The following is an 11,580-nucleotide window of genomic DNA, read 5'->3' on the forward strand; positions in this document are numbered from 1 at the left end:
TTTTCATTCTTTTGGTTTTGTTTTATAATTTCTTGATTTCTCATAGAGTCATTAGCTTCCATTTGCTCCATTCTGATTTTTAAAGAATTATTCTCTTCAGTGAGTTTTTGTACCTCCTTTTCCATTTGGCCAATTCTGCTTTTTAAGACATTCTTCTCATTGTCTTTTTGGACCTCTTTTGCCATTTAGGTTAGTCTATTTTTTAAGGTGATATTTTCTTCAGTATTTTTTTGGGTCTCCTTTAGTAAGCTGTTGACTCATTTTTCATGATTTTCTTTCATCACTCTTATTTCTCTTCCCAATTTTTCCTCTACTTCTCTTAATTTTCAAAATCCTTTTTAAGCTCTTCCATCTTCTCTTCACTCACAGAGGCACCACCCTAGTTCAAGGCCTTCTCTCACACTTGGACTACTCTGAAAACTCTCACCTGTGGCTCCAAAAAGCTGTAGCATGCATACTGGACACCCTGGAAAATCATCGGGCTAAACCAGGTTGAGGGTAACTGAAAGGCCTCAAACTTGTTCATGAGTTACAGGAATAACTAACCCAAGCATGTGAAGACTTCGCCTGATAGAATGGGAAGATGAGAACAATTTGCTCCAATATCCAGGAAGGTGGCTGAAGTAGGAGCTATAGAGAGCTTAGACTTGGTCAGGCAAGTCTCCAAGACTATAAGTTGAAGAGAATGTACCAACCTAGATTGGTAAAGAGACCCAGAATGTCCTTATATTAATGAAATCACAGGTCCAGGCTCTACCCTTATTCCTATCTACATGATTTGATCTCATGGGATATATGGAGTGTTTAGGGAGGTCTAGTACTTCTGGTGCTTGCTGAGCCCTTTTCAAGGCTACTCATCCATCTTTGGTGTCTACTTTCACCTAACTCTCACCTGTGGCTCCAAGAAACTGTAGCATGTGCAGTGACCACACCCTGACAAAACCATCTCAGCAGGCAGCCTAAACCAGGTTGAAGGTTGACAGGCCTCAAACCTACTGGCAACTATCCCACGCACGTGAAGACTTCCCTTGATGGAATGGGCAGATGAGAACAATTTGTTTCAATGGCCACGAAGGCAACTGAAGCAGGCATTGTGGGGAACTTAGAGCTTAGTAAGGTAATTGAAAACACCAACGTCATCCACTGCATCCTGGGCCTTCACCAGTCACCCTGACTTCTGTCTTGCCACTGGACTTCAATGACTTTGGAATAGAGAGTGAGGCTGAGGATTTACTTTGTGCAACTCTGCCTCACTTAAAGCCAATTCACATGCAAGTCTAGATATCACCCGTGACATCACTGGCGCTCTTTATACTGCCTTTCAAAAGGAATACTATTAATAGCCCCCTAACTGGTCCCCTTCCCTCCAGTCTCTCTTCTCTTTACTTCATTCTCCACACAACTGCCAAAATAATTTTTCTAAAGCATAGGTCTGAATACAGCCCTCTCCTGCTCAAAAACTTTAATTTACTCCCTATTATGTCTGAGATAAAATACATACTCTTTGCCCAGACATTTAAAACTTTTTTACAATCTGGCTCCAATCTACCTTTCCAACTATATTTTATACACTTATTTTACTCTCTTTTCACACTCTATGTTTAGCCACATTAAACTAATTGAAGTTCCACAAACACAACATGCTATCTCCAGTTTCTATGCATTTGTGTAAGCCATTCCTAGAACGTGCTCTCTTCACTTCCAGCACTCAAGAATTCTTAAAGCTAAGTTCAGATACCACTTAGTCAAAGAAGCTTTCCCTGTCCCTCCCTCTCTCACCAAATTATCTTATTATGTTTTAATCTGTATACATGCTATATTCCCCAAAACAGAATGTAAGCTCCTTAATAGGAAAATGTCTTATTTTGCCTATTTGTATCTCTGGAGCCTAGCACACAGTTGGCACCTATTTTAATTACTGAATCAAAAAAAGTTAAGTCCTTTGCCCAAGGTTACAACCATATTTAGAACTAGAACTCTTGTCTCCTGAATCTCAAACAATGTTCATTTTATCAAAGGAGCTTATGACTTGAAGACCAGCTAAATTCAGAATCTTTGATAACTGGCCAAAACTCAGAAATATAAATGGTCATCCAGTTACTAAGTGTCAGAGGCAGAATTTGATTTCAGATCCAAAGTCAAGACCCCAAGCCATCCTAAATTAAGGAACACTATCCTACAATTCTCTCACCAAATCATCCTTATCAGTTAAACTCTCTGAGCTAATGAAATCATAAGTAAGTTTCCACATATCTCTTCCCCATTTTTTGTCAAAAAAGAGAGCTAACTACTAACTTTTAAATCATCAATGATAAGAAACCAACTTTCAAAGTTATAAGACAGAGAATATGTAGCGATGTATAGGATCCCTTAAATATGAATGATGGTAACGATGATGATGATAGCTAGCATTTATTGCTACATAATATACAGGCAATAAATAATTGCCTATTATTTGCCAGGTACTATGTTAAGCACTTTACAAAGATTACCTCATTTGACCCTCACAACAATTCGCTGAGGGAGGTGCTACTATTATCCCCATTTTACAGTTGAGGAAACTGAGGCAAACAGAGGTTTAGGTGACTTGCCCAAGGTCAAACAACTGGTCAGTGTCTGAGGCTACATTTAAACTCAGGTCTTCCAGATTCCAGGCCCTGTGGTCTATCCACTACATCATACTGCCTCTCTGGAAATCATACTAGAAAGACAGTAAATCCTCAACATTTGTGTGTTTAACTTTCACAACTTTAAGCATTCATATGATTTTATTAATAACTTCATTTTCACTTTCATGGGGTCCAAGACACACATTTGTGGCTATGCACAGTAGAGAAAAAAATGAGAAGTGTGATACACACAAGTTTGTGGAGCGGCTTGTATCCCAGTAGGTTGGTTTGGCATAATTGACCAGCTGGCTAGAGACATCAAGGATGCTGATCCCATCACTGATCTCAGTCTCAAGGTCTCTGCTATGCTCCCTTACTCCAAGACCCTTTGAAGAATCTCAAACCGTTTATCACTGACAGATTACTTTAAGCTGGTGAGCCCTTCACAATCTCCAACATTCACCAGCCATGAAGGACTAAAGACCCAGCAACTTCTCCTTTGGTTTTCAGAGGGCAGTCAAGGTAGAGTGGTTTACAGTAGTATAATATACAGTAAAACACTCTCACACCACCATCTGACACAGATTCATGTTAAAAAAAAGTTTTAGTTTTTAAAATTCTATTTGCTGTACTTATTTATTTATGGTACTGTAGATCTCCTATGTGATGAAAAATGAATGTTGTTTGAAATCAACTTTTTTTTTTACTGAGATGTTAGCACAAAAGGTCATAGAATTCTAGGGAATTACTAGACAGAAAAAATGTTTTGCATGTTAACAATTTTACTTTGTGTACTGCATGTTTATGGGTTATTTCATGGTTACTGTGTACTGTGAAGAAAAGTACATATTATCAGACTTAATGTTCTGTTATAATCATATGCAGAAGAGTATATTTTCAGCAATCTCTAGTAAAAGATTAATTTTTGGTGGCTGTGGGAACTAAATCTCATATTTCCCATAGGCTCCATATATCAACATTCGCATTTTTTACTTTGACACTGTTTTCTAAGAATGTTACTCCTGAAAAAGTTGAGGATTAATTGTATCCTGGAATAAAATTCTTAGCAAATGGAAGGGGACCATTTTTTTTTTACAATAGGGTCTATATGGCAGAAATATTATTATATGATCATTCATAACTCAAAGTCTGAACACCTTCTTTTTCTTGGTTGCTTTACCTAACCTTTTTATTTAAAAAGTCTTGTTGACCCTAAAATATTCAGTGTTTAAACTGACGTACACATAAAGTGAGATACTGCTTCTAAGCCATAAAAAAGTCAGGGAAAAGCAGATGGATTATCAAATACTAGACAGAGGGGACATAAAACCTAACAAATAAACAATTATCCTAACAGAGGTCAAGAAAAGGCTAGAAGCTAGCTGGCGAGTTTGTTTCTTTGCTCTCAAGCTGGAATTCAATCTCCTATGGAACTAACATAAAAAGCCACGTGCTAAAATGGGTTCCAAGTTCCAAAGTAGAACCTGGGATGCCAACACTACAGTGCCAGCCAGCAGCACTCTACTCCTAGCTGCAGTAAGCCACTAATAACCTAGTATGAAGGGGAGGGGAAAAATCTTCCATCCCCATTGATCAACAAGCTTTTATGAAGTACATACTACATGCCAGGCAGTATACTTGGTGCTGAAGACAAAGAAAGACAGCTTCTACCTTCAAAGACCTCACATTACAGAAGGATACAACATGTTCACAGAAAAGAAGATATAGCTCAGATTCTTAAAATTTAGCCAATAGCTCACTTATGTTCAGACTCCTTAAAAGTCTGCCCAATATGATGGATGTTCTAATAAACCTTGTCTCTGGCTGAAAGAAGACTTGGATTGAATTCTTTTGGGCAGGATCCATGCGTTTGTGATTTTGGGGTCCCAGCACCACTAAACCTCAACATTTTGGTGGCCCATAGGGGGAAACTGCCTAACCCCAAGTTCTTCTCCAGCCAAGACTGGAAGGTAGGTGAGGCCTCCCCTCTCCCTTTTTCTTGCTCTGCAGTTGGGGTTGCTCTCCAAGCATCGAGGCTTGTAGGTGCTTTTCGGGTAGATAGTTCCGAGGCTGTCTCACACTGGGCCTGACATTCTCAGGCCCTCGATCCACTGGGTCGGTTCGAGGCCATGGACGTGGGTACACCTTCCGAAACATAGAGGACAAGGACAGACATCCTAACTGGAAGTGTATGCCCAATTCTGTCAATTCTCTCGGTGTTAGGAAATTGGGGAAAACTGCAGTTGTTTTTCGGTTCCCTTGAGGCTTACTTACTCCCTTCCCTCTACACTCCTGAATCCTCCTTCATGGAAGTTACAGGGATAAGTTAGAACAGCTAAAAATATCTTGGCAGATTCTGGAGGTTTTGTGATTGATCATTAAGGAGTTTGACACTCCTCCTTAAAATCCTAGTCACTCCTTTCTCTCACTCTCTTCTCTTGAGTCAAGGTTATCTGTTAACCCCACTCATAGGAAAAGAGAGTTTCACCCTTTCCCCCTCACCTTTGATTTCACCCTCCCCGACCTAGGGAAAGGAAGGAGCGGGGAGGGGCAGCAGCTATAGGGTGGGCCCTTCTGGCAATGACCTTGGGCCCTAGCGCAACCTTTGCCTGGAAGCATCACCCAGGTTAAACATATCCTGCTCAAGGTAATGAAGCTAGCCTACAACCTTGGGTAAGCATGCTCTTTTAAATCTGTAGTTTTAACTGTTAATGATGAGATGTTGATTCTCATGTAAAAGTAATTTGGAAATGCATTTAACAAAATTGAAGTCACTTGATTGGTAATGGGTTTGTTTCAAACTGGTGAACTTTTTGTATCAGTTATGTCAAGCAACTTTTCATAATTTGGTTACCACTAAAATAAGTTAGTTATTGTTGGTTATTGTTTTTAATGTGTAAACTAGCCAAAAAACTTGTTTGGGTTATGTATGGCTTGCTGAGAATTTGCAAGTGTATAGAAATCTCTAATGATTGGCTTTTTACACCAGGACAAATTTAAGTTTGAGATGTAAATCCTGGAAAAGTTTTTCCTAAGCTGTGATTAATGAAACTTGCTGTTTGAGGTAAAAGCTCCTTGGATTTTATTTTGAGTTGTCTGATGGATCATAATCCATCAATAATCAATAATCTACCATCTGAGAGAAATGCCACAAACTACTCAGAGAGAATGTGATACTGGTGGGAAGTCAGCATTGGGAAAAGCTGAGAGGACAATTTTAGCTTCAGTCTAAGATGGGATCCTCCTGGCTCAATTTCCCCATTATGTTCCTTTGAAAAGGAATTTTACCCACCTGGCTATTCCTGAATCTGGCTATGAGGTGGATTTGATACTGCATGGTTGGAAAACTGAATTATCTGAATCCAAACAGAGCTAAGGATGTTTTATCCTCTCATATCTGGGCCCTAAATCTGGTCCCTGCTTTATATCTGAGCCCTGCAGTCTTTTCTGTCAGATTTTCGTTTTCCAGACCACAGGCCACTCACCTACTATTGGTAGCAAACATTGGGGTACCAGCCAATGTCGTCCCCTCCCCCAATCGTTCCTTGGATGTAGCCTGTGTTTGGTTCCAGTCAACCTCCTCTTTGAGACTCCCTTGAGGCAGGGACAGCTCTATGCCCCTTGCCAGCAGGAAGCTGTTTCAGAAGCCAACACTTTCGCCCCTTACCCCAAAAGAATTTGGGTCCCATTTGTTTGACTGGGGGGGGGCGGGGGGATGATGAGGATGATGGGATCTAGACCCCAAAAAGGAAAAAAACTTAGACTTTCCCACATGGCCAAATCTCTGGCATTCCCCTGAGGCTGTAATCCCATCAACTGGCCTTTCATTGTGGCTATGCCCAATCTCCCAATTCTCTGTTACCCTTAACCTAGCCTAGCTCTCCACTGTCTTACCTCCCTATGGCCACTTCCCATCCTTAATTCTATCTAGGCTTCATTCTCTCTTGGTCTGTGGTCCAGGTCCAGGCTTTCTAATACCTCACAGTCCCTCCCAGTCCCCTGCCCTGCCAGACTACTTGGCCACTCCTAGATCCCTCCCACAGTCTTTCTCTATATAATGTCCATCTTGTCTCTATTAAGATGCTCAGGTTCTTAAAATCTAGCCACTGCTCAGATTCTTATCTAGCCAATAACTCACTAATGTTCAGACTCCTTAAGAGTCTGCCCATTATGACAAATCTTCTGATAAACCTTGCCTTAGCTTAAAAAAACAAAAGAAAAGAAAAGAAAAGAAGATATAAACAAAATAAATATACAGTGTAGGGGATGAGGACACAATAATTTAGGGAATCAGGAAAAGTGTCTTGAAAAGGGTGGCACCTAAACTATGTCTTGATGTGAGCTAGGAGTTCTGTGAACAAGAGATGAAGAAAAAAAAAACATTCTAAGCACAGGATAAATAAAGCCTGTACAAAGATCCAAATGCTAGGGATATTTTTTTAAAGGGAAGGGGGAGGGGGAGGGTGGCAGAGTACCAAGTGGGCCAATTTGGCTTAAGATTTTTCCCCCTCCACCAGCTGCACTCCTTGAACTTGGACCCCTCTGTCATCATGTTCTCAGGAAACCTCTTCACTACTAAACTCATCATCCTTTGAGACTGTATCAGCTTTGGTACTCACACCCCTTTAGTACTCTCTCCATACTCTCTGCTTAGAGAGCTGGAGGGTGAGGCAAAGAACCTCTCCCAAAGCATCCATTTAAAGAGGGCTCATGGACCAGCCAACTCCTCATTTCAGACCAGATGCACTTCTTAGACTAGAGTCCACCATGCCCCCACGGCAGACATCCCCCCAAGTCCCCACCCACCCTTTTTAGCATTCTTAGCATTCTTCTAATAGACTATAAACTCCTTGAGGGCAAAGGCTGTCTTTCTTTTTCTTATCCCCAATACTTAGTACATTGTGGAGAGTATGGTACAATCTTCCTGGAAAGATAGGCTGTATAAAAAGCTTTAAATGCAAGAGTGTTATTTTATCCTGAAGGCAATGGAGAGACAGAAACTTCTTACAAAGGGCAGAGGCATGATCAGGCCCATATGGCCAAAGGAAGGCAGATGGACTGGAGAGAGGGAGACTGGAGGTGGGGGACTAATTAGAGGATTACTAGCAATACTCCAGGTGAGAGGTGATGAGGGTCTCGACTAAGGTGACTAATATGAGTGGAGAAAGGAAATGTGAGAAATGTTGTGGACATAGAATTGGCAAGCTTAGTAATTAACTGGCTACAAGAATTAGTGAAAGACAAAAATCAAGTATGATTCTTTGATTGCAAGTCTGGGTGACTGGAAGAATGGTGGTATGCTTAACAGAAACTGACAAGTTAGAATAAGAAGTGAGTTTATGGAAAAAGTAATGAATTCTGTTTTAGAAAGCAGAGATTTATATAGGACATCCTAGTGCAGATATTTAGCAATTGGAGATGTGGGATTGAAACTAAGGAGAAAGTTCAGATATACAGATTTAAGAGTAATGTCACCGAGATGACAGCTGAATTTCTGAGAGTTGATGAGGTCACCAAAAGAAAGAGAAAGCCTAGAGCAGAGCCCTTATATACATACACTCACACATGCGGGAGGAACATGAATGATGTTACTGCAAAGGAGACTAAGAAAGGGTCAGACAGGTAAGATAACAACAGAGCAGTATCATGAAAAATTAGGGAAGAAAGAGTAAACAGAAGAAGGTGAACATCTTCAAACACTACAAAAGCTAATTGGCTTAGCAATAAAAAGATCAATTGCAACTTTGAAGAATCCAATTTTAGTGTTGAGAAATGAGTAGGAATTAAGAAAGCAGAAGCAACTATTTCAAGGCCGATAGATGGTTTTTCCTAGGAATTTGACTAAAAGAAAAAAGAGATATAGAGGGGAAAACTGGTCAAGGGAAGGTTTTTAAAAGGATGGGGGCACTGAATGCAGGATCTGCACATTGTTTTCAAGGCAATACAGAAGGAACCAATAGATAAGATTGAAAATTAAGGAGAAAGAAGTGATGAAATTCTAGAGTAGGATGACTGTGATATGAAGGAAGAGAGCAAGGGCAAACTTGCAAGAGAAAATAATAGTAAAGGCAGCAATCAAGGGTACAAGTAGTGGGGCTGGTATTAGCCATAAGGGCCATTTCATAGAGCAAATGAGGATAGAAAATGATGCTGTGGTGATTTGAAGTATGGAATTGGAAAATGAGGAAATTTATAATTAACTCAATCTTTTCTGGGAAGTCTAGGTTAGTGTTTGGAAAAGGAGTATCAACAAAAGAATGATTAAGCAAAGGATTCAGGAGGGCAGTGTAAAAATTAAACTGGTTAACTAAAGGATAGAGATCATATAGAGTTGATATCATGGGAAAGCAAGGAGAACAGTGACTAGAGGCTGGGGTTCATAGTTCTAGACTATGAAAATGAAACACTTGTTGATGATGACAAGAGAAAAGGAAATACTGATAAAAAGTTTTAAGTTCTTCTGAGGAGAGATATATAGATTAAGCTTTAGTTTCCTAAATTAAAAAAAAATTTACTTTGGCAATGAAAAATTGTTTTTTATTTTTTACTGCTACAAGGGGTTTCCAACATTGAATTATTAAAGTAATTCTTCATAGCCAAATGTTAACATTAAAAATGACTGTTAAAATGTTTAAACTGATGAAGCAGAAAGTTAATATAAAGAAGAAAAAAACAGAAGAAATTAAGATGAAGCTTTATATGTAGGATTGCTCTAAGACTTTGGACTCATACAAGCTTCTTGTTGCTACCATCACTGGGTAGTATCAGGCAGAATTATGCTCTACAATACTATATCACTTAAACGACAAGTTCCAAGACAAGAGAGACTATTATTTTTAAGAAAAACAAAACAAAATAAGAAAAACACCTAAATATATTTTCAATGAAATCAGGAAGGTTCACTTGACTAAGTATTTATAGACAACATAAATACACATTTTAACCTATAACATAAGTGCCAAGAATAGGTTCAATAATTGCCAAATTCCAAGAATAAATTCAACAGTTGTCAAACCACAAGTACAATAATTATCAGCCAAATACTATCCTCCATTTTTCTGATTTGTTGAACACCACAAATCTTGACACACTGAAACTAGGCACCTCAAATAACCTTGCAAATACTTTCCCTCTTTCAAAAATGTGTACAGTTAAAAAATAAAGAAAGAAATCACTTAACTAGCTGGCATAACTACAAGGTCCTGTGCTGAATCAGATGGCATGAGGCTTTTTAAAAAAACAAAATTAATCTGATGTTTAAAGATTATATCAAGTTAAATGTCACATGATAATATTCTTCTTGTGGTATAAGGAATTATGTAGCTACTTGAATTATGCAGCCAAACTGATTTGAGAGAAAAAAAATAGCAATTATATGAGTAAATTCCATCTGTCAAAACTTAGTACTTGAGGTTCTGAATCTGAAATAACAAAAATTATAATTTAGACAGAGAACATAATTTCCTGCTGCTGCACAAATTTCCCAAATATAAACTGCACAGGTTCTTCAGTATAAAACAATTCTTCCGCTGTCTTTGGATTTTTTTCTTGTTTTTCTAGGAGGAAATCAGTAAAAGGAGAGTTTCACAGATGAAGTACTCAATCTATTTCATAAACAAGGGAATGCATCCCATCATCCCTACATCCTATCAAGTTTAAAAAAAGAAAAAAAAAGACCTCTAAGTAGCCGAGGTATAGATTCAACAAAAACTAATGGAGATAGTGAATACATAGCAACAGAGGTTTTAAGTCTTGGGGTAGCTAGGTGGCCCAGTGGACTTGGAGTGAGGAAGACCAGAATTCAAATCCAGCTTTAGACACTTTCTAGCTGTGCGACCCAGGCCAAGTCATTTAACCTGTCTGCTTCACTTTCCTCACCTGTAAAATGGGGATAACAACAGCACCTACCTCCCAGGATTGTTGTAAAGCTCAAAATGAGATAATAATCGTAAAGCGCTTAGCACAGTGCCTGGTACACAGGCACTATGTAAACGTTAGCACTATTTTTGTCATTATTATTAAAGTTCTTTAGGATGTTTAAAACACCAGCGGGTCAACAGCTTTGCATTTCTCTCTAGTTTAATGGGAGAAAAGTAGGCCCTCCCAAAGACAAAATTTCCACAGAGATGCACTGTCTACGTTTATACAACTAAAATGACCAATTCCAGCCCAAAAGCGTAGAAGACAAAAAACATGAATTTCAACTCGGAGCCCCCACGAGTAAACAGCTTTAGCCCCGGGGTCTCCCCAACTCAGAGGCCGCCGTCATCTTCCCCTCCTTCCTGTATCGCACTCAGCCCTTCCCGTTTCCTCCAGTCATCTGGAGGCTTCCTCGCATCGGGAGCTCAGCCTTCCATGTTTCCACACCCCCGTGAGAAGTTACGGAAGAGTTGATCCGGCTCTCCCGGAGAGACGCAGCCCCCTCCCGCTCAGGGACCCATCCCCTCACCCCCTCCCCAGTCCCAAAGACACCCCTCCCCCGTTTCGTGCTTCCCCGGCCACCCCCTCCCCCAGCCCCTCCTCACAGGTGCTTCCCCCACCCCCGCCCCAAGGCAGGGCCAGCCGGTCCCCGGACTCCAGACCCTCCAGCTCCAGGGGCGGAAAACCCACCTCAAATAGCTCCGCCGTCGTAGCCATGCCGACGGACTGTCCGCCCGGCTTTCGCCAAGCAGGAGGATCCCCCCTTTATTCTTCCCCGCGCGGTGGCCTCCCGCCTCACATGCTGCGCTTCCCCGGCGCTTCGCACAGCCCTCCGCCTAACCCACCGCCCCCGGCACTACCGCTGTCCCAGCCGGCCCAGCGGGGCGGGAGAGAGGCCATAAAGCGGAACCGCTAACGCCTCTCAGCGACCACCTCCCAGCGCCGCCTGCGCCGCTCTGAGTGTCACCGCCCCCGCACGCCGGAAGTGGGGCTGCGCCCGACGGGGCCGGGGGAGGGCTCTTCTGGGGCGGGGGAGCTGGGAGGGGCCGAA

At 41.0% G+C, this 11,580-nt stretch overlaps 1 protein-coding gene across 1 annotated transcript in view; it reads right to left on the reverse strand.

Annotated features, from left to right (window-relative positions):
* EXOC5 (exocyst complex component 5) overlaps positions 1 to 11,459 on the reverse strand; it is a 63,359-nt gene extending 51,900 nt beyond the window's left edge. Inside the window, exon 1 of the mRNA XM_027842907.1 lies at positions 11,220 to 11,459. Coding sequence (XP_027698708.1) covers positions 11,220 to 11,246 — 27 coding nt within the window. The 5' untranslated portion in view covers positions 11,247 to 11,459. The remainder of the gene's footprint in view (positions 1 to 11,219) is intronic.
* Between the last annotated feature and the right edge of the window lie 121 nt (positions 11,460 to 11,580).

This window comes from Vombatus ursinus, unplaced genomic scaffold (assembly GCF_900497805.2).
Source record: "Vombatus ursinus unplaced genomic scaffold, bare-nosed wombat genome assembly UNPS02014893.1, whole genome shotgun sequence".
NCBI lineage: Eukaryota > Metazoa > Chordata > Mammalia > Diprotodontia > Vombatidae > Vombatus > Vombatus ursinus.